This window comes from Colossoma macropomum, unplaced genomic scaffold (genome assembly GCF_904425465.1).
Source record: "Colossoma macropomum unplaced genomic scaffold, Colossoma_macropomum, whole genome shotgun sequence".
NCBI classification, from domain to species: Eukaryota; Metazoa; Chordata; class Actinopteri; order Characiformes; family Serrasalmidae; genus Colossoma; species Colossoma macropomum.
This window is the reverse complement of record NW_023494808.1, coordinates 12,161,957-12,186,142: the sequence shown is the minus strand read 5'-3', so window position 1 is coordinate 12,186,142 and position 24,186 is coordinate 12,161,957. Positions and strand designations below refer to the sequence as shown.

Here is a 24,186-nt window from a genome sequence, read left to right as displayed (position 1 = left end):
CAATTGCCTTGACTAAAGAACCTTTGAAGAACCATCATTTTTAAGCGTGGTGGTTTCCAACCTGACCAGACTCAATTCGCTACAACAGCACAAATCAGGTCAGTAGCGTAGCATTTCTAAACTGGAAACTCAACAAGATGTAGCAAATCCACAGTCCAACCTCAACTCAGTAGGCTGAATGTGATGTTTGCCAACCTCCTGTAAAGCTTGTTCAACCTAGCAACAGTTGCTAGCGCAAAAGGCATTTGTGGGCGGAGCATGGATAGGTCAAATGTTCTTTGCGTTGCAGTCTTCACTCTTCACTCAGTCTGCAGCGTCATTTGGTAGCAAAGTTTGTCGTTAACTGTGTTTCCACATTGCAGGTAGGCCTCCTGTTGCTGGTGAAAAGAAAAAAAAAACAGTTTTGACTCCTTAAGGCAACCAAAGGGAAGTCACCTGATTCTGGAGGAAGGGTTTTTATGTCTCCAGGCTCGCAGCAGGTACAGTCAGATGCAGAGGTGTGTTCTTATTATTGATATAGTCCACATAAGTCCATATTGTCCAATAGACAATGTTTCTTCTGAAATCAAGGGTATTAATAGAGAACTTGCCTGCTCTTTGCTGCAGTAACATCCTCCACTCTTCTGGGAAGGCTTTAAACTAGATGTTGAAACATTGCTGTGAGGATTTGATTGCATTCAGCCACAAGAGCATTAGTGAGGTCAGGTACTGATGCTGGATTAATAGTTCTGGATCACTCCAGCTCATCCCAAAGGTATTGATAGGAGCTCCATCACTTCAGAGAACTGTTCCACTGCTGCACAGCCCAATGCTGGGGAGCTTATATGCCTGTAGCTGAAGCTTGGCATTGGGCATGGTGACTCACCTGCAGCTGTTTCAGAGTGTCCCATTCTATGGTCAGTGCTTTTCTATGGAGATGACACAAGCTGTGTCCGCGCAATTGAACACCCGTGTCAGCAATGGGTGCACCTTTAGTAGCCGAGTTCACTAATTAGAAGGGATGTCTGGATACTTTTTGGACAGATAGTGTAGTTGATCTCCCGTTCCACACCAGACTCCAGCTGAGGTGGCTGTTTTGAATGTGAAGGCTTTAATGGTCAGCTGAAGCATAGCAGTCTCTGTGTTGCTGTAGCAGTGAGGCAGCAGCGCTCCATAAGCCACAGAGAGGTAATTCATTTGGGTTTCTGGGATTTCTGGTGTCGATGATATGCCATCTACGATACTGCAGGAAAAAGAAAAACAGGCAAGGAATGAGGATTTAGTGCCTTGGCCTCATATAGTCCTGTTGTATTGTTGGTTTTCTGTGTTGCTTTACAGGGAAAATCTTAAATATAGAATTTTAGCCAATTGTATTGCACAGTTTCTATTTATTTTGCTGAGTTTTGCATATTGGAAAAACATAAAACACGGGGCACATTATCTGTTTTTATTTTTTTCAATATATAAAATTCAGCAAGTAAACAGTAACTTTGTGTTAAAATGTGCAGAAGAGTGTTCTCTGTAGAGGATGTGTTCACTTGAAAACCAACAAAACATCACTGGGGGTGTTTTAACTTAAAAAAAATCAACAAAACATGTAATTTGACCACAAATGCCTACAAGTGTATAATCTGTCACTCAGGAAACAAAACACAAGAAAAAATGGTCAAATTTACAGTACAGTGTACTATACTCTCCAAACACAAGTTCTTTTTAGTGTAGCTTAAAAACTCCAGCAGCACTGCTGTGTCTGATCCACTCGTACCAGCACAACACACACCACCACTACGTCAGTGTCACCACCAGTTTGGGCACCTCTATTCAAATGACATTTTTGTTGACTTTCTAAAATAAGTGAGCACATCCTCTACAGAGAAAACTCTTCTGCACATTTTAATGCACAACTACTGTTTATTTGCTGAATTTAACATATTGAGGGGAAAAAAAAACATAAAAATGTGTAATTGTGTAAAAGTTAGGGCACATTTTATATTTTGTGTTGTTTTCTGTGTGTTAAACTCAGCAAATAAATAGAAATGGTGCATTAAAATGAGCGGAAGTATGCTTTCTGACATTTTAAACCATTTTTTTTTTTGCCTGATTTCTATTTATTTTTCTGAGTTTGGCATGTTAAAAAAATAAAACAACATATTAAACGTGTCATAACTTTTGCACAGGCCATATTTTCTGTTTTTTAGTTTTTCAATATATACAATTCACCAAATAAACAGTAATTGTGTATTAAAATGTGCAGAAGAGTGTTCTCTGTAGAGGATGTGTTCACTTAATTTTACGTAGAAAACCAACAAAAACGTCTTTTGACTGGGGGAGTTTGAACTTTCGCATACTTTTGTGTATTTATAATCGATTTTATTCATGTGGAAATAATGTGTACATTTAATTCAAGTAAATTAAATACACTAGTCATCGTGTGTGTGCGCGCGTGTGTGTGTGTGTGCGCGCGCGTGTGTGTGTGTGTGTGTATACACTCAGATGTACAATGTAAGAGCTCATATCTGTAAGTGGAAATTCAGACTGGATGATTTTACTGTTGGTGACTCTTAACGTTATTCACACTGAACAGTCGTTGACTGTGAGGTGAAGAGAAATCATAACTGAGTAACTGAGCTGTTCTCAAATCAGGAGAGCAAAAGAGACAAAGAAAGAAACGACAAGATTAGAGAGGTCAAAAGGCCTCCTCTCAGGGGTCCGCATGCAGTGAGGCGGAGGGTCATCTGTTAGAGCAGCGAAGCATTATGGGATATGACAGATGTATTGTCTGAATAGACTTTGGAGACTGTGCAATCAGAGAGAGAGAGAAGAGAGGAGAGAGAGAGAGAGAGAGAAACAGCAGCAGAGACAAAACGAGAGAGACAGAAGAGAAATACTCAAAGATAGACAGAGAGATAAGAGACCCAGAGGGAAGAGAGACAGACAGACAGGTAGAAAGCAGAGAGAGAGAGAGACAAATAGAGAGAGGAGAAAGAGAGAGAGAGGCAGAGACAGAGAAAGAGAAAGCTCGTTAGTATCTCTGCAGGAGTCTTGCTCTCTCTGTTTCTCTCTCTTTCTTCTCTCACTCCTCTCCTTCATCTTTTTTTATCTCTGTCGCTCTCTCTCTTTTTAACTATTTCTGTCTTTCTCCCCTTTCTCTCTTTCTCTCTCACTCTCTCTCTCCTCTCTCTCTCCCTCTCTCTAAACTTTTTCTGTCTTTCTCTCTCCCCTCTTTTTCTTTCTCTCTCTTTAACTATTTCGGTCTTTCTCTCCTCTCTTTCTCTCTCTCTCTCTCCTCTCTCTCTCTCTCTCTCTCTCTCTCTCTCTCTTTAACTATTTCTGTCTTTCTCCCCTTTCTCTCTTTCTCTCTCACTCTCTCTCCTCTCTTTTTCTTTCTCTCTCTTTAACTATTTCTGTCTCTCTCTCTCTCTCTCTCTCTCTTACTCTCTCTTACCCCTCTCTCTCTTTACCTATTTCTGTCTTTCTCCCCTTTCTCTCTCTCTCTCACTCTCTCTCCCCTTTCTCCTTTCTCTCTCCCTCTTTCTCCTCTTGTTCTCTCTCTCTAAACTATTTCTGTCTTTCTCTCTCCCCTCTTTTTCTTTCTCTCTCTCTTTAACTATTTCTGTCTTTATCTCTCTTTTTATGACTCATTCTCTTTGTCTCTGCAGCCTGTGTCACTCTTTTTCTTTATTGTTTTGTTTTTTTTCCTCAAAAACTCAAATAAACAAGATCTGTTTACAGTAAAAAGGTTGAGCTCACCGCTCTCATGCGTAGGTGTAGCTGAATGGACCCTCACAGGTTACATGTAGTGCCACTGAGTGTCCATCCCCATCCCAGCCAGTGATCCTGAGAGAGAGTGAGAGAGAGAGAGACGGAGAGAGATTCATTTCAATATTGTTTCTTTCATTGTCATACAGTTAATATGTGAGGCTCCTTAAAAATTAATCTATACAAATAAAATCTAAATATGTAAAGGCAGCTTATACTCCACCAATTACCATCGTGCAAACTGCATATCTAATCAGGGTACACTTTCTCAGTCTGTCTCGAGTTGTTAAGGACTATCATATGGACTGCCTTGTTAGGATGCACAATGATACCAAAATCATATCAGTATCGGCACATAATTGCTTAAAAAATATCAGCACCCGACAGATGATTAGATTTTGCCGACATTGCAAACCAATATTCGATGTATTTATTGTCCTCTGGAAGAGCACGAATGTTTAGTAGATATGACATCAGCAGATATGTACATGCAAAATAATAGAATTCGGCTTCGGCCCACAATTCCCACACTGGTGCATCCCGACTGGCTTATGTGGTTTCTGACACTTTACGACATCCTGTCATTGTAACAATGGATAACAGCATGAACAGCTAAAACAGTATTGGCAGCCTGAATGTTGCGTATACACACTTAGAAACGGTGGTTGGTGTAGTGACACCTAGGCCTTCTATGCTGTAGACTGGGGTTCAGTCCTCTGCCTGGGCAAATACCCTATACTATACCAACAAGAGTCCTTGGGCTAGACTTCCAACACTGCCTTCGCCTACCTGTGTAAATATGATTGAATTGTAACTTGATCTGGATAAGAATGCCGTAGATGTAAAAAAGACGGTTCTTCAAGTGTTTTTTTAGTAAATGAAAATAGAAAATGGTTCTTTATAGAACCATGAAGGCCTTAAAGAACCTTTGCATGACTAAAGTGTCCTTTGCATCATGAACGGATTCTTCAGATGGATGGAGAATGTGCTGTAGATGGTTCAATATAAAACCTTTTTGAAAAGGGTTCTATATAGCACCAAAATTGGTTCTGCTATCGTTACAAGCTTGACATCGTAACAATAGAAGAACCATTTTCACAAAGGTTCTATATAAAACCATCTACAGCACCTTCTCCATTAATCTGAAGAACCTTTCACGATGCAAAGAACCCTTTAATCACGCAGTGTTCTTTGAGTGTTCATGGGTATATATAGAACCATTTTCTTTACTAAAGAACTCTTAAAGAACCGTCTTTTTTTTAAAGAGTGTACTTTTGCCCATGTCTAGCCTCATCGTGCAAAAACTAAAGAAGGACTGGAGGATAATCAGGTCTTGGCTGATGAGGAACATTTGAGCTTTTGTATTAAATGCATTACAACATGTAAACAGTACCATGTATTGAAACGTGTAATGAGAGTTTAAAGCTGTAACCTGGGGGTCTGGTGCCCATGTGAGCCTGTCCATCCAGCATGTAACCTCCCATCGACTGACCGTCAGGAGGATATGGCCCGCTGTGACCGACTGCACAGGAAGAGGATCAGCATCAATCAGTAAATCAATAAATAAATCATTTTTAAAATGGGTGTAAATGCAGAGCATCTTGCATAGAAATAATCATGGTCACACTTTATTTTGAGACTTTCCTACAGATTATCTACAGATGCTCTACAACATGCCCTCAGTTTTCTAGGATTAGGGTTAAGTCCAGCATTAAGCTTAGGTTTTGGGTTGAAGCTCTGGTTAGGGTTATATTAAGGATTAAGCTTAGGTTTTGGGTTGAAGCTATGGTTATCGTTATTTAGGATTAAGTTTAGGTTTTGGGTTGAAGTTAAGATTCGGGTTTGAATTAGATTTAGGATTATTTTTAGATTTTGGACGTTTAGGTTTTGAAGTTAAGGTTAAGAGTAAGATTAAGATTAGGTTTTGGGTTGAATTTATGGTTAGGGTTATATTTAGGATTAAGATTGGGTTTTGGGTTTAAGGTATATTTAGGGTTATATTTGGGATTAATCTTAGGTTTTGGGTTGAAGTTATGGTTAGGGTAATATTTAGGTTTAATCTTAGGTTTTGGGTTGAAGTTATGGTTAGGGTTATATTTAGGTTTAATCTTAGGTTTTGGGTAGAAGTTATGGTTAGGGTTATATTTAGGATGAAGCTTAGGTTTAGAGTTGAACTATGGCTACATTTAGGGTTAGCTGTAGAAATAGGTTTCAGTTTTGAGTTGAAGTTACGGTTAAGTTTAGATTTAACAGAATCTAATACACTCAATTAACAGCTGCAATTAATCCATGTGTAGTTGAATGTTAGCAAGGTGAGCAACAACAAAGTATCAAGAGTGGACGCTCAAAATAAAGTGTTACTGCTATTATAATTCAAATGGCTCTGCAGATTGAAACAGACCCAGAAAAGCCAAGAGAATAAAGACAATTCAGAAGTTATAAGAACATAAAATATATACAATAGTAGTAGTTAAAAATAAAATAAATGAAGTTCTTTCTCTCCCGCATTCTTTCTCTCTCTCTCTCTCCCCATTACACATTACAGTACAGTCTATATGGGGTTTGTGAGCTGTGTCTGGTTAACTGGCGTAAGGGCAACAGTTCAGAAATGTCTTTGAACTACCCTTCCACATCCCTCCATCCCTCCACCCCTCCATCCCTCCTCCTTCCATCTCTCCAGCTCAGCCAAAACCTTCACCGCCCCACGTCCCCCCTCACAGCCCATAAACTTCACTACAGCTCAACAGAAAAAAGACCAGCTCCCTCTGACAGCTCAGAGAGAAAGAGAGATAGAGAGAGAGCGAGAGATGGGGAGACAGAGGGAGAGTGACAGAGGGAGGCTGAGGGGGTAGAGTGGTAGAGAGCAAGAGAGCCAGAGAGTGTAGCAAGAAAAGAACAAGATAGATTTGAAGATAGAAGAACAGAAGGATGAAATGTATCACTTTGGTCCAATGATTCATTTTCCATCACTTAAAACAGGTCCTCAGAACTGTGAGGTAACTTTCCTGTTTGGATTCGGACCACTTAGTGGAAGTGCCAGAGAGTGCAGGAGAGATAAGTGGGGGTCTGAGCAGGAAGAAATGCAGACTTTAAAGAAGAAAGATAATGACTGAGCAGATTACCGGCACGATTGGACTGATCGATCATCGGCTGGACTATTCTTCTCCTGGCGTTGATGAACCTACAGAGCGAGATAAAAGTGGGGATCAAATCTCTTGACAAGAAATTATAATAAATAGAAAATGACTGTATATTATCATTTAATAACTTCCTGTTGTTCCAAAAGACATGACATTTCAGATACAGCATCTTTTCAGTAGCTGTTATGTTAACATCATATTCACACGGGTGTAACAGAGGGTGTTACAATTGATTCTCTGGCTGTACTATACTTAATCAGTCTTGAAAAGTAAAAATAAAAAAGCGTGTTTATATTCTACTGCTGTGTAAATAATTACTCTAGTCACGTGTTTATTCAATATATTTGTATCAATAATTCTAAATCCTACACTGTACAAAGTGGCTTGTCAGAACAACTTCAAAAAATTACTTAATGTAATATTTTTTTTAGGTTTGGATTTTATTCAACCTAAATAAATACTTTGAATGAACGATTCTTTCAATGTATTTTTTGAGTTGAATAAAACTAGATCAATTGCTTGTTACCACAAGAAGTCATTTTTGTAAGCAGATCTGACAGCCACTTTTTACAGTGTACCCAAATACTCAAATTGAACCAAATAAAAACTAGATTTTTTTAAATAAATTTGTGAATTGTACAAAACAAATAATAATCAAATCAATTAAATCAGTCAAATTGTTAACATGTAATTCTAAATCACACTCTCACCTAGAAAAAAATCAAACAGAATCAACTAGAATTCAAACAAAAAAAATCATTTCTTACCAAATTACAAATTTGTACTGAAGAAATCTAACAAAATCAAATCATGTTGAAATTTTTAAACATGCTTTTGAATCAAACCAAAAAAATGTGAATTGTTTCACAATAATCTAATTAAATCGTGGTGAAATATTTTAAACATGATTCTGAATCATAGCAAAATAATTGAATCGAACTGAATTTAATCATTGTGATTTTTTTTAATATGTGAATTGTATTAAAATAATTAAATCAAATCAAGTCACATTGAAATTTTTTTAAGTCAAATTCAGAGTCCTAGGCAAAATGATCGAATCAATCAGAATTGAATTGTCATGAGATGTTTTATTTTTAGTTTGTGTTTTGTACCAAAATAATCTAATCAAATCGAATCTCCATGAAATAATTACATATTTATTTGCGAAGCACACCAAAACAGTCTAATCACATCCAATTGAAAATCAGTGAATTTGTGTTTACTTTAATTCTGAAACATACTAAAATAATTGAAGTGAACCAAATTGAATCATAGTGCATTTTTGGTCAATTTAATTTCTGAATCATACCAAAGTAACAGAATCAAATCAAACTGTGGTGACATGTTAAGAATATAATTCAAATTGTACCCAAGCAACTGAACCAAACTGAATCATGGTGAAATGTGAAAGGCACTGGATCGTTTCCTGAAGAATCAGAGTTGAGTGGAATCATTTGCACCTCTGGACAGATCGGGGCTGCCCCATCATCAGGGTCAGCGTGAGTTAATGTAAATGATGTCGCTGTACAGATGAGCTCAGAGTGCTTTTACTATCAGCTCCCCTGCAATGCTTCACCTTTCACCTTTTGACTCTGTGACCTGATGACCTCACATGCTGAGCAGAGATGCGGCTCTGGTCTTTCTCAGCCTAAAAACCCCCTTGTGGCCTCTGACCTCCAGGTGCCAGCGCCCTGGTCGGCACATGATTTATGTCGCCCTGTTTCACCCCAGGCGGGCCGCTTCTATTTCATGTTCTCCCAGAGAGGTGGGGGTCATTCAGAACAGCGTCAGTTCACACACAGCAAATGATGAGAGTGAGCTAACGAGCCCCGCCCAGCAGCAACTGGAGGAAATGAAGAGCTACTCTGAAGATTTTCTTCTCTTTATTTTAAAATAAAGGTGCTAGAAAAGGTTCCTCGATGCAACAGAAGAACCAGTTTTGGTTTCTTTCAAATGGAAGCTTCTTTAAAGAACCTTTTTGGTAAAAGAGCAGCTTGAAGTTAAAAGAAACCTTAAAGATCATATATACAATTATTAATGTTCTATATATCGGGCTTTTCCTAGAACCATACAAACAATTTAAGAACGTTTGCTTTTACAGAATGCATGAATTGAATTGAAATAAAATGCGCCTAATATCTATCTCTCTCTCTCTCTCTCTCTCTCTCTCTCTCTATATATATATATATATATATATATATATATATAGTGTGTGTGTGTGTGTGTGTGTGTGTGTGTGTGTGTACATGTCATAGAAAAACCACTTTGTTCCTAAGGGTTCTATACCAATTACAGGTTTTTCCTAGGGCCATTTAGGAACCGTTGAGTGGACTGGATGCATCAATTGAATGGTAAAGAAAAATATTGAAATGTGTCCAAAACTTTAAGCGAAGACAAAATGTGTCTAAAGCTTAAAATATAAAAAAAAATAAATAAAAATATTTAAGAGAATGGGAGAAGCAAAGGGTTCCCTGCATGATACGAAAGAACCCATTTTGGGTCAATAAAAACTCAAATGAGACATGAGTGCGAAGAACCTTATTACAACTTTAAGGAACCTCCACATTCCATGAAGGTCCTATGAAAAACCCTTAAATTGGTGTAGAACCTTTACAGAAACTGTACATTACGTGAAGGTCCTTTAAGCCTTTACTAGAAAGTTCCTTGACATATTCATATCCCTTTTTGGAATACGGTTCAGGGAAATTAAAAAAGTGGTTCTTGTACAGCATCACTCAAAGAACCCTTTATGGCCCTAAGAGAGCACAGCTTAAAATGAACAAGATGGCTAATACCGGCCAAAAGGAGTTATTTGGAGTGATGTCACTGACGAACCACTTTGGTTTTCCTAAGGAACCTTTCAGTACATGATTCTTTAGAGATGTGCAAATGAACATAGTTTAAAGGACCTTCACATAATGTTAAGGTTCTATACCAATTCAAGGTTTTCCCTAGAACTGTACATCCAAGCTAAGAACCATTTAGGAACCTTTATTATTAGAGACAGAATGCATGGATCGAATGGTATAATAACATATTTACCTTTGCGTTAGTTCATACTGCTGATATAAGACATCACTATCATAAGGAAACCTCATCTCAAATGCTGTTAACTTTATAAGAAAGAAAAAATGAATTTATTTGAGGGAGTTTGGGACATTTCTATTGGTCCGTTCATCAAGTTCAGACAATGTAAACAGCATCTAGCATTTTCAGTTGGCTTAAAAAATGAGAGAAAACAGAAGTTTCGAGTTTTTTAGATGGCAATTGAAATTGCAATGATTGCAAAACTCTGAGCATGTTAAAATAAATAGATAAGACACTCTTAATCTCAGTATGAGGACCGATCAAGGACTGAGTATCCCTTTTCATATAACTGGTTTTCATTGCCATCATATCAGAATACTGTAACTTTTATAGGTTTTGATTTGTTTTTACACAGCATTTTACACAAACTATCCGCTGCTCTTTACATTGTGCAAGCATTTCATAATGAATGGACCAATTTACAGTTTACAGCTATTTGACTATTAAAAAACAGACCCTAGATCAGCATTCTTACAATGAGGCCTGATCCATTCTGTCTGCTGAGCACTCCCCTCTGAGCTGCCTGTCCAGTGGCCAATCAGAGACAAGAACAGAAGCCCATACGGTGAAAAGACTGCCTCCTCTTTTAGGGGGTAAAATTTGACCCCTGGCTGACCCCTTACTTCACACCATGAGGCTGAGTTTACGAGCTGCAGGCCCTGCCTTCTCACCCCGAACACATGCACACACACACACACACACACACACACACACATGCCAAACACGTACCATAAACGTACAAGGGTGGGACGTGTGCTACAGTTATTTGAGGCCCACTCTCAAACATGAAACAACACAGAAGCACAGATTAGTCCTTCAGTCTGCTCACACAAGTGTGATGATTGGAGATCAAACAGCATGACATACAGTTCACTCTTAGAAGTCACTGTATCTCCAGTAAAAGCATTATGTAACTTTATTTTAGGGGAAAATGAGGCTAAATAAGTGTCCATTTACTGTAAAGCTAAGCAGATCTGTGCATGAGTTTAGCTCGTACAGGATGGTGACATATAAGCCTCAATATAGTCAGGGAAAATAAACTTGAACAGCATCTAATTCTCTTATCAAGACAAGATGCTCCCTAAGTTTAGATGCCCCCCACCCCACGAATCTAGCATCAATTTGTGAAATCATTTTGAGGTTTTTTTTGTGTCATTAATCAAAGTACAACACAAACTATATAACAATGAAACTGATCGGCTTCTGTCAGTCTGTCTTAATGATTCCATTTCATTTTATTGCGCCATGATAAAAGACAAATCACAATAAAATATAAACATGAATGAGATTTTGTCTAATTAAATCATTACTGTGATTATATAAATAACTTCATAAACTCTTTTAATGCTTTTAATTATTGCGTTATTTTATCATCTGTTTGATTTCCAGTCAAAATGGCCATTACAAGATATACGCTTTTCAGCATCACAGAAGCCTCAACTAAATATATCAATTTTCAGTATTGTGTCTTTACTGTTATTACAGCTTCTATTCTTTTCAGGAGACTCACTTTCAATGTTTCAGAGAAACCTGCAGGGATGTTTTTCACACCTCCAAAGTTCAGTCTTAGAAGTTGGTTTAACATTTTCTGCTTTTCTTGATCCAAATAATCCCAAACACATTCACTGATGTAGGGGTCTGGACTCTGGGGTGGTCAGTCCATTGTTCTGAGAAACACCGGCAGCTTCTTTGTTTGATGTGTCTCCTTTTCTCAGTAAGAGCTTCTTAACAGCTACACATCCTTTCAGACTCATAGTGCTGAGTGTCTCACAGTGGAAGGATGGACAGAAACTCCTGTGGATGTTTTCAGATCTGAATCCAGAGTGGAGCTTGATTTTCTCCTCTCTCTCAAAGATGAAAGCTTTAAGTGCTGTTTATCTGATGGGGACAGTTTTGGTGTCTGCCAGGTCCTCCAGGTGGTTGTTAGGAGCCTCATTATTCTTTAGAACTTTGAATCATTTTTTTGAACTCCAGTTTTGGAAATTGCTTATTTTCCTTTGACTTTCTTCTTCCTTTATGCAAGTGGATTATTATCTAATCTACTTAGAAACATCTAATGAAAACTGAAATGGCCATTTTGACTGGAAATTAAATAACTTTTGCGCAGTCCTGTACATGAGTCCGTTTGACTTACAGCAAAATAAAAGTAATAACTCTCCACTCCCAAATGTTAAATCCAGGACTTTCATATATATATATATAGATATATAGATATATATATATATATATATATAGGAATGAATTTATATGAATTCACTTGGTCAGGTTGAACCATAAAATGTGCGTCTGGCTGCACCGTAATGTGGGGTTACTCAGCGGTCATCCATCGTATGTGGGTGGGTTTAAATAAACCAGTCCAGCTGTTCACCATGAAAATTTTGTTTAATGTGACAAGTGCTCGTTTGCACTACTCCCCACACCCCCTCACCTGTTCTGAGAGTGGAACACACTGTTGCCACGCAACAAAGCATTCTAGAATGATCTGGGAATGTTCCAGTGCACGGGAATGGAACGGGGAAGCAACGTGTAATAATGGTGATCCGGTACAACAGTGGCTTTCTATTAAATTAATAGATGGAGCTGGATCAAAGCATTAAATATATACATGTATGACTTATTCTTTCATAGAACAGGGAGTAAACGGTTTACTATGCAAATGAAACTCTTAGGGTCCAGTTCAAGACATCTAAAACCTTCTTGATGTTCTTAAAGTCTAAGTCAGAGATTAAGCCTGGTTCTAGACTGCAGATTTTCAATGGAAAGTCCGTCATTTCCAGTGTAACTGCGTCCAAAACTAAACCTCGCCTGTTCATTAAAAGAGACGATTATAAATAACTCCATTCACTACTTTTCCACAGCGTCATTCAGAGTGGTTTGATGTGAACTGCTCCATTCTAGATAAGCTTAGGCAGAATTGTTCACAACAGTGGTCATCGGAACCAGACGTCCAAAGTGCTTAAAGAGCATTTTAATCGATTTTTCCAACTTTATATATAATTCATTCTTTGGGATGTAAACACCATTATTCAGAATGGTTTGGGGTGAAATGCTCTGTTGTAGATAAACTGACTGAATCAGATTTCTTTACAGTGGTGGTGATAGGAACCAGAAGTCACAATGTCTACAACACAGATATAGCCATTTTATTTATTATCTAAAACCACCATGTAATGTTGATGATGGTGAAATGTGGTAAAGTTGAAATAATAAGGTTTTTCTGAGGACTATTTTGCCTCCCAACACCCTGCAAATCGTTCCGAAACCTTCTCAAAATTGCTGTAACGTTCAAGGCAGTATATTCATGGTCATTTCATGTGGTAGTTTTTAGATGCATTCAACTCTTCAGATGTCTGGTTCCTATCACCACCACTGTGAATAACTCTGTCTCAGTATAGTTCTCTAGAACAGAGCATTTCACACCAAACCAATCTGAATGACTTTGTTTTAACCATTAAATTATGTAGGAGGTATAATTTAATACCGTGTAAAAGTTAGCTCAAAATAGTTACAAATACACTGTCTAAAGTGACAAGATTTTGGCCTAAAACTTATTTTTAAACTACTTGCAGGACATTGTAAATGTGAATAGTGCCCAGAGAAGGCTTTCTTACATTTAGCACCATTTTGCCATCATCAACATTACATATAAAACTCATGTGTAGGTTCACTGGTGGTTTTATATAGTAAATAAAATGGCTATTTTTGTGTTGTAAACATTGAGACCCCTGGTTCCCATCAGCACCACTGTAAAGAAATCTGAGTCCGTAAGTTTCTCCACAATGTAACGTCAAACCACTCTGAATGACTTTGTTCACGACTAACTAAATTTTGCAGAAGTTTTGAAAAATCTGTGAAATTCTCCTTTAACATTTTTCATCGAGTTGTCTTATTAATAACTAACTAACTACTCACCACCTCATTTTCCTAAAGGACATTATAAATGTGACTCATTCTAAAGCAGAACAGGGAGTGATATGATATATAGTTATATATTTTGATATTATCAAAGTAAAAAAGATGGTTCTTTAATGTTTTTTTAGTAAAGAAAATGGTTCTATATAGAACCACGAACACTCAAAGAACTTGCATGATTAAAGGGTTCTTTGCATCAGGAAATGGTTCTTCTTCTGATAGATAATGTGCTGTAGATGGTTCTTCAAGGGTTCTTTAGTAAAAAAAAAATGGTTATATTTAGAGCCATGAGTTCTACATAGAACAATTTCATGCTTAAATAGTTCTTTGCATAGTGAAATGGTTCTCCATATTGATGGAGAATGTGTTGTGTATAGTCCTACATAGAACCTATTTTGAAAATGGTTCTATATAGCACCAAAAAGGGTTCTGCTGTTGTTACAATGGCAAGCTTATCATGCTATACAGAGCCATTTTCAAAAACGTTCTATATATAGAAATATATACACTCTTAGAAAGATGGCTCTTTAAGGGTTCTTTAGCAAAAGAAATGGTTCTATATAGAAGCATGAACACTCAAAGAACCCATTACACGATTAAAGCGTTCTTTACATCATGAAATGGTTTTTCTGATTGATGGAGAATGTGCTGTAGGTGGTTCTATTTAGAACCTTTTTGAAAAGGGCTCTATTTAGCATAAAAAGGGGTTCTGCTATTGTTACAAGCCAAAGAACCCTTTTTTGGTACCATATAGAACCCTTTATGCTACAGTATACAACACATTCTCCATCAGTCTGAAGAACCATTTCACCATGCAAAGAACCATTTTAGCAGGAAATTGTTCCATATAGAACTCTTTACTGAAGAACCCATGAAGAGCCATCTATTTTAAGTGCATGCTTCAGGCATAATGTCTATATAGACATAGTTCTATACAGAACCTTTTTAAAAAGGGTTGTCAAGCTTGTAACTAGAAGAACCCTTTTTCTATATAGAACCCTATTCAAAAATGTTCTTTATAGAACCACGTACAGCACATTCTCCATCAATCTGAAGAACCATTTCATGATGCAAAGAACCATTTAATCATGCAACGAGTCTTTGAGTGTTCATGACTCTATATAGAACCAACTTCTTTACCAAAGAACCCTTGAAGAACCATCTTTTTTAGGAGTGTAGTTAAAACCAGTTTCCCTGTTTCTTCCAGAAGGCCCTCCTTCTTGTGCAGTACATTTATCTCAAAACTGTTTCCATCTGGGCATCTTAGTGAGATATTTTTTTGACCAAAAAAATGCATTTTTGTTATGACAAAAGTTTTTCACTTCAACTGAAAACTCTATGGGACAAAAGCAGGCAGCACAGTTCACATCGTTAAACTCACGTCGGGAGGCTCTAATGAAAAACAGCAGAAGTTCATTTTACCGTTGAAGTAACAGTGAACATCTAATACTCTGGTTCGCAGTGTGGCAGAACAATTCAGAGAATGAAGTACTGTATATAAAATATGTCTCCCGTCGTAATCAATCAGAGTAAGCTGCGCATTCAGTGCCAACAAAAATGTCTTTACAAATTCCTGCCTGAGGACTGAAGGTGGATTCGTAACCTCAGTAAGTTGGATTCCAGTGCAGTTTGTCTTCATGCCTGAGAAACTGAATGTAAACACACTGGAGCACTCACCAGTTGTTGACCTGCAGGATGGTCAGTCCGGTGTCCTGAGCTAGCTGCTTCTTCTGTTCCTCAGACGGGTACGGGTGCTAAAAAACAACAACAGAGAAAAAGAAGCGTTTATACAGAAAATCCCAAATACAGTTTTGTTTACATTAATTAATAGTTCTGTTTAATAGACAGGTCATTTATTCAGAACAATTCATGAATTCAAAACAACATATACAAATATACATATTATTTAGATTATATAGAAATGATATAGTATATACAGTCACAAGCAAAAGTTAGCACATCCCCTGGTTAAATGACAGGTGTTTGACATATGGGGAAAAATAAAACATAAAATGTTACCAATGCAAAAGTTACAGCACACGTTTTATTTATTCCACTATGTTAAACTAAGCAAATAAACTTAAATTGTGCGCTAAAATTTGTAGAAATGTCCCATATTTGTGTGTCTCTGTAGAGGAAAGTGTTAACTTGTTTTCACTTAGAACACCAACAAAACATGTCATTTGACCAGGAGTCTTTAAACTTTTGCATACAACTGTATCACAGTCAGCTATTAAGCAAAGGAGGAATGTGCAGTTCAGGAAACAGGAAACTATACATATATATATATATATATATATATATATATATATATATATATATATATATATATGTATGCATATATGCACTTTTTAAAAGAATATCCTGGTAGAGGATACACAACCTAACACATTTTGGCTTATAAAAATACTTTCAAAAAATATATCGCTGTTGTCTGAACAAAACCTTGTATCTCCATTTTGTCATTTTTCAGTTTTTGACATGATTGAAATGTTACTCTTTACATTGTGTGTAAATTTCGTGATGAACAGACTAAAAGTAATGACCTAAATTGACTTGGAAAAAATTCTGGTTCCATTGACTTACATTAAAAGTAAAGTAGGTTTTTTCCTTCTCCTGTAAAGTTACCATTTTGGCGATACGTGGTTTTCTTCCGACAACAGCGATAAATGTTTTGAATTAATAAGGGGCCATGGGCTTCTCTCATTGTTTATTTGGACAGGTTTGGTTCTACCACTGCAACCCAACCCCCCACCATTTGGAGGCCGTACTTGTGCCTGGCTAGCTCTCACTATGAGTCATTTACATGCTTCAAAATACAGTGTTATTGACATGCTATATGACGGCCACCAAAAAGGGGATTAATATAACATACAGTTACATGCAAACGTTGGTCAAATTACATGTTTTTTTTCATTTTCTAAGTATAAAATAGCTGCACGTCCTCTACACAGAATACATGTCTGTCCATTTTAATGAACTATTACTGATAATTTGCTGAATTTAACACACATAAGTGAGTAACTGGTAAACACTTATGATGAGAAAAGTTTTATGGTACATATAAAGGATGAATCTGTCTGACTGGTGTCAAAATTGGCAGAAGACGTTGCTATGGGAACACAGAAAGATAAGCAAAATCACATTCTACTTGAACCAGTGTAGCTGAATAAACATCCATGTTACACTTTACCCAGCCCTACATTGTGCCTTGCTCTTTCCTACTTGTTTCACACTGTATCATTGCTATATGTGAGAAGAAGGTTTTCCCAAATTTGTTTACACGTCCCAAGAAACTTCTAAAAATCTTGTCTTTTTTGTGAATCTGTGGGTGTTTTTTAATTGCATGCACACAAACATTGCAGTCTTTTCTGATCTATATGACCAATGAATCTGTATCTGCTGTGTGAACAGTGTTTATGGTATGTAGTTCTATATCTAGTGTGACAGGGACACCCATTGAAAAACAGGTGCACAGTGATAATGTGTCTGAAAAAAAAGAAAACAGGACAACAGACAGGAAACCTTGGTGCAAATTTGAGTATTTTTACACTCCAGTTTTTATGCCAAGCCACAAACTCATTACGAATTACAATCCCGTAACTAAGGGCAACGCCTCTAGCGACCACTGGGCCTCAGCTCGGGGGAAATCTGAACATGTGATTAAGAGCTTCCAACTGATCCTGGATCTGCTCCTAAACCACAGCTGGAGCTGGAGGTACAGACAGGCCAGTGTGAAATCTGACTCCAGATCAGCTGTGTTGACAACTCAGCCACAAGCCAACACCTGCTGCTATTGCGCTGGTAGCAAATGGTGGGTGAGGTTTAGTGGTTTATAGCTGAACGAGACGAGTTTGCTCCCTGGGTGTTAAGGAGGTGGGCCTCTGTGTGGGTTTGGGGGGGTGGGCGATTATCCTGTTTTCGGGGGTAATAAAACTGTTAGTGCCCTAATTATCGGTAATTTTGAGGGAACGATACTTAAAACGCCCCTAAAACACACTAAGCTCTTCCAGGAGCTGTGTTTTTGTGCACATTGATGTATGGAGACACTCAGACAATGTTTTACATTCTTACATACATAATTAATGTGTAAAACAGTGAAAAAGAACCCTTAAAAACATATAATCTCAAAAAACAGGCATTCTGTCTGGAATGTCAGAGGAATTTTAGCAACAGATTTTTAAAGAATTAGAAGAAATGAAATGGAAACTTAGTCTGTTTAGTGAATCCTCTAAAGCACTGGTGGATAGTGTAGGAAACATATCTTCCAAATTTCAGAATTATAGAGCTAACAGCGAGTTCCTTCTGAATTACATTAAATAATGTTCATTTGGAAGCATTACGTATTTGTAAGCAGTGAAGTAACAATGAATGTCTAGTATTTTGGGTCACAGTGGAGTATAAATAATATATTTGGAAACTTGAATTTAAAAGGTGTGAAGTTTCACAGTCAGAACTATAAATGTAATGTAAACAAGAATGAGTTTACCTTGTACCTTCATTCTGCTAGATTGGTAGTTTTAGTAAATTGGATTACTTTAATAGTGTTAATATTTTCTTTAGTATCTTGAGAAAATTGGATTACAGTAGTAGCATCAGAAAGTTGGATTATGATGGTAGCGTCAGAAAGTTGGATTATGATAGTAACTTCAGAAAGTTGGATTATGATAGTAATTTCAGAAAGATGGATTACAGTAGTAGCTTCGAAAAATTGGATTACAATATTATCTTTAGTAAACTGGATAACAAGAGTAGCTTCAGAAAGTTGGATTACAGTAGTATATTCAGAAAGTTGGATTACAGTAGTATATTCAGAAAGTTGGATTACAGTAGTATCTTCAGAAAGTTGGATTACAGTAGTAGCTTCAGAAAGTTGGATTATGACAGTATCTTCAGAAAGTTGGATTACAGTAGTAGCTTCAGAAAGTTGGATTACGACAGTATCTTCGGAAAGTTGGATTACAGTAGTACCTTCAGAAAGTTGGATTACGACAGTATCTTCAGAAAGTTGGATTACAGTAGTACCTTCAGAAAGTTGGATTACGACAGTATCTTTAGAAAGTTGGATTACAGTAGTAGCTTCAGAAAGTGGTACGCAGTATCTTTAGAAAGTGGATCGTAGTAGCTTCAGAAAGTTGGATTACGACAGTATCTTCAGAAAGTTGGATTACAGTAGTACCTTCAGAAAGTTGGATTATGACAGTATCGTCAGAAAGTTGGATTACAGTAGTACCTTCAGTTAGTTGGATCACTTTAGTAGCATCAAAAAGTTGGATTACTTTAGTAGCTTTGATTAGATAGATTACTTTAGTAGTTTTAGTTAGTTGCATTATTTTAGTTACTTCAGTTAGTTGGATTGCTTTAGTAGCTTTGATAAATTGGATTACATTTGGAACTTCTGTAAATTGGTTTACTTTGGTAGTTTTGGTAAGTAAGATTACGTTAGTGCTTCAGTAGTTTAGGTATGTCTGACTACTTCAGTATCTTCGGAAAGTTGGATTACATTAGCAGCTTCTGTAAGTAGGTTTACATGTGTGGTTTCGGTGACCTGTTCATCAGCTCCTCTAAGCCAGGCCTTTTCTGACAGTCCCTTGCCCTCTCTGTCTCTCTTTACTCCACCAGTCTCGCCTTACCACCTCAAAGAGGGGAAAAAAACGAGTGGTCTTGATGGATCACCTCTCCTCTCTTTCATTCTCTCCTTCATTTTTCTTTTCCTTCATCCCCCCTTTTTTGCCTTGCACGGTGACGGAAATTCCCCATGGCTTTTCGTAGGGCCCCTGGGTCCTCCTGTGAGGCTGTCAACTCCGTAATGGATGATGTTTTGATAACAGTGAGTTCGACCCTGGACAGATTGGGAAAAAGGGAGGTGGGGAGGGGCGCCGAAAATCTGTACCCACACTACAAGCCTCGCAATGGGGGAAAAAGAAAAAAAAACTCCACTACAACCCCCACCACCACCCTGGCTTCAAACATCCCCCACCTCCCTCCCTCACCTCCTCACAGTTTTCACCCATTTACCTTAGTGACACTAATAGAGTCTCCTTCATTGCTTCCAAATGTCTCAGCACTTCAAAGAGAAACAGGCGGCATTTGCATGGGCTGTGGCAGTGAGTGGCAAACCCTATACCCCAGCAACACAACACAGTTTAAAAATATGAGCCAGATCCATGCCAAAAAAATTTAAAAACAAAAACAAACCTTTAGAGAAATTGAATTATTTTACAGAATTGTTTATATATAACTGCATAATTACATAATGAATTGCCTAGTTAGGTTCGTAATTACATTTAGATTCCTTTGGCGATCTTCTACTGATGGCTGGCCCACATTACAGGACTTTTACAATCCTAACCGGTGTTGAAAATAGTGAGGAACCCCCACATTGATGACAGATTCCATTGATTTTTTTGGCCTATAGTCATCAAAGTCCCCAGTGCTACAGGAGCTGCCCAAGAAAAACAATACACAACTTCAGATTATACTGGTGAACCATAATCCCAACCAACAACCCCATCTGAGAGTCTGAGATCTCGCGGAATTTCACATGAACAATCGTGCTTTAGAGAAAACATGGCACACGGCAGCAGGGAAAAGATTACTTGCTTGTTTAGCTGTGTACAATTATAAGAAAATATACTGCATTTGTATTTTTATCCTTCCATTCAGTTCAGCTTGGCTCTCACAGGTTCTCACCGGTCTTTCATTCCACTGCTGTCGGGACAAAACCTTTTGTTTTTCATCATTTGCCATAATTTGAAAAGGTCAGTTGCCCTTAATGATGTGTCAAAATTTCATGATGAATGGACCAACAGAAAAGGTCCAAAATTACTTGGAAAAAAAGGAACCATTTACTTCCATTAAAAGTTTAAAACGTTTTTCCTCGTCCTGTGACGTTACTTTTTTGGAGATATGAGGTTTTATTTCCACAGTGTTTAACTTGAGAAAATTGGTGTTCTTCTGTCATAAAGCTCAGAGACTGGCAAGACTATCCCTTTCACAACTGACGCAGTTCAATAAACAGAAGCGTTCTGTGGCTACAGCGTGCAGGAACTTTCCTTTTATCTTCTGTTGTGTTGAAGTATTCAGGGTATTGAGCTGGAGGTCATGGTTTCAAGTGGTATCAAGCCGGTACCGGAGGAGCTGTATCTCCTCTTGATGCTCAACATGAACAAAGTTTACAAATCTCGTCTAATGTCCCTCACAGAAACTGTGAAACAGTTAAACATTGCTGACATTTTCACTGTTGATCTTTTGCCGCTCAAATTGTTTAAACACACCCTTGAAGATCGGCACAGGAAAGCAAATGAGGCTGAACTTCATGTTTGGCAACTTCTTTAACCACCGCACTATTTAAGGTGAAACATAGCATAAACATGCCAAACACTACTATTTTGATCAATAAACCAACACTTATGCAACAGTTTTGTTGCAATAAATGACATAATTACTTTGCAATTTGTGCAGAAAGTTGATGGAACAGCTGATGTGCAGTATCTTCTGAACATACTGTGGGGACAAAAAGTCTCAGACCAGTAGTAGGAGTTCATCTGTTTTGAATTCTTTTTTAATTTAAATCAAAATGTTTCATTACAAATAATATTATCAGCATAACAATTTGAGTAAAAAGTAAAATCTGTAAAATATTTAGCCTGAATTTTTTTATTTCATGGTATTTGTCCCCTTTTTGCTTTTATTAATCGTGAACATTCAAGCTGGCAGAGACAAAAGTCTCTGATGAGTAGATCAAATCCACCTGAGAATCATGTGAACATGTGCTTCTATGGAAGAATTGGAAGATTTAATGGAAGATTTAAAAAAATCAGATCTTTTTGTATGAAGGCCTGAATTTGGTTAATAACATGCATTTTTAAAAATTTGAATAGTGGCACTTGTCCAGGTTGTTTCCTGCCTTCCGCCCAATGACCGCTGGGATAGCCTCCAGCACCCCCCATGACCCAGAAGGATGAGCAACTTAATGTGTGTGTGGGTGTGTTTGTGTGTGGGTGTGTTTGTGTGTGTGTGTGTGTGTGTGTGTGTGTGTGTGTGTGTGGTGTGTGTGTGTGTGTGTGTGCGTGTGTGTGTGTGTGTGTGGGTGTGTGTGTGTGAATAGTGACCCAGAAACAGTGCAGACCCTTCAATATTTCTTCTTCATTTTATTTGTCATAACTTTTATTTGTTTTTTTGTTTTTTAAAACGTTTTTCTGGTTTATTTTTCAAAATGAAATGAAAACAATCCTAAATTTTGAATGTGGTCTTTTGCATTTGCATCATGAAAGCGTTCTTCTGATTGATGGATGATGTGCTGTGGGTGGTTCTATATAGAATCTTTTTGAAAAGGGCTCTATTTAGCATCAAAAAGGGTTCCACCATTGTTACAAGCCAAAGAACCCTTTTGTTGGTACTATATATAAGCCTTTTTGCTAAGAGTGTACAATACATTCTCCATCAATCTGAGGAACCATTTACACCATACAAAGAACCATTTAAGTATGATATTATTCTAAATAGAACCCATAGTTCTTCATTGGTTTTTTTTTTTTATTATTATTCTAAAATGTTTTCTGGTTTATTTTTCAAGATAAAATGAAAACAATCCCAGATTTTAAATGTGGTTTCAGCCTTTTGGACCCCACTGTACACTGTTGGATATAAAGGTGTTGTGCAGGTACATTTTTCATTCTTCAAGGTAAAAACAATGTAATTGTTCCCTTGAAGGTACAACAGTGGTTTTAAAGTCCAATTTCATAACCTCATGTTTTAAAACAGAGCAATAAAATAAAAAGCCTGGAGACGAGACGGGGTGTGTGGAGTCAGTACAACTTAGAAAATATCATTTCAATGGATTTATAGTACAATTATGTTCCCTGACTAAAGGTACTGAGATGTACCCTTGAGGGTCCCACCCCAGTGACAAGAGGGGCACTGCCCCAATGACAGTTTAGCACCTTTTTTCTGAGAGATTTCTATCCACAGCTAGCTAATGTTCCTATGCTTCGATTATTTGGCTGAACGAGCCGTATGTGGCCTTACTGTGACTTTGCCTTAAACCAGCAAAGACAAAGTAAGAAAGAAGGGAGGCCAGAAAAAGTGCAGGCCAAAAATCTTTTAGCTGGAGATAAAAAAAAGGCTGGTAATAAAAGCTTGTTTCTGTGTCAGTCATGAAAGGGACAGCCCTGCTGCTCTCTGAGCTAATGCGCATTGCTGTTGTGTATCATGTGTAAGACCACAAATCTGTTAATTAGCCTGGCGCCTATGATTCTGACAGACACCCCGAAGATGAAATTAAGGAATAATCAGCAAGCGTAGGTCAGCGAAATTAAATTTATAAACATCAGGGCGAGTAGAAAAAGTGTCCACAAAGAATTTAGGGGACAGGCGGGGTGGCCGAATGAAAGATGAATTACATTTTTCTTTTCATATTTTGGATCTTGTGACATCAAAGGGAACTCGAGAAATGGGCTTTAATGGGTTTGCTGGAATGCGTACGGTGGACGGGAGGACGGGACACGAGCGAGCTGACTAACTGAGGAATTCTCTAGTATCCTCTAGTGACTCTTGACCCCTATTGAGCCTCTGAGGGTGCTAGCAAACTTTGGCAGTGTCACTACATTTCTCTTTTACAATAAAGCACACGTTCTAGAGCCTAAAAATACTGAGTATCTGCTGTATGTACAGAACACAATGAGTAAGTGAGCTCCAGTGTGATTCAATGCGTGCATTACTTACTGAAAAGAAGTAGTTTTCAATTTGTATTTCAAAGATGGTTCTTCAAGGGTTCTTTAGTAAAAGAAATGGTTATATTTAGAGCCATGAGTTCTACGTAGAACAAGAAGTAGTTCTTTGTGAAATGGTTCTTTGTATTGATGGATAATGTGTTGTATCCAGTTCTACACAGAACCTGTTTTGAAAATAGGACCAAAAAGGTTCAGCTGTTGTGACGATGTCAAGCTTATGGTGCTATACAGAACCATTTTCCAAAATTCTCTCTATATAGAAATATATACAAAGATCTTAAAAAGATGGTTCTTCAATGGTTCTTTAGTGAAAGAAACGGTTATATTTAGATCCATGAGTTCTATATAGAAAATTTCATGCTTACATATTTCTTTGCATAGTAAAATTGTTCTTCATATTGATGGAGAATGTGTTGTGTATTGTCCTACATAGAACCTATTTTGAAAATGGTTCTATATAGCACTAAAATGATTCTGCTGTTGTTACAATGTCAAGCTTATGATGCTATACAGAACAATTTTCAAAAAGGTTCTATATTGAGAAATACACTCTTAAAAGGATGGGTTCTTTAGTA

General features: G+C 37.5%; 1 protein-coding gene across 1 annotated transcript in view; it reads right to left on the bottom strand.

The window, feature by feature from the left end:
• Window positions 1–1,088: 1,088 nt before the first annotated feature.
• meis1a (Meis homeobox 1 a) overlaps window positions 1,089–24,186 on the bottom strand; it is a 47,675-nt gene continuing 24,577 nt past the window's right edge. Inside the window, exons 9-13 of the mRNA XM_036557689.1 lie at window positions 15,555–15,631; window positions 6,861–6,919; window positions 5,171–5,260; window positions 3,730–3,816; window positions 1,089–1,222 (exon numbers count right to left, since the gene is read on the bottom strand). Coding sequence (XP_036413582.1) covers window positions 3,770–3,816; window positions 5,171–5,260; window positions 6,861–6,919; window positions 15,555–15,631 — 273 coding nt within the window. The 3' untranslated portion in view covers window positions 1,089–1,222; window positions 3,730–3,769. The remainder of the gene's footprint in view (window positions 1,223–3,729; window positions 3,817–5,170; window positions 5,261–6,860; window positions 6,920–15,554; window positions 15,632–24,186) is intronic.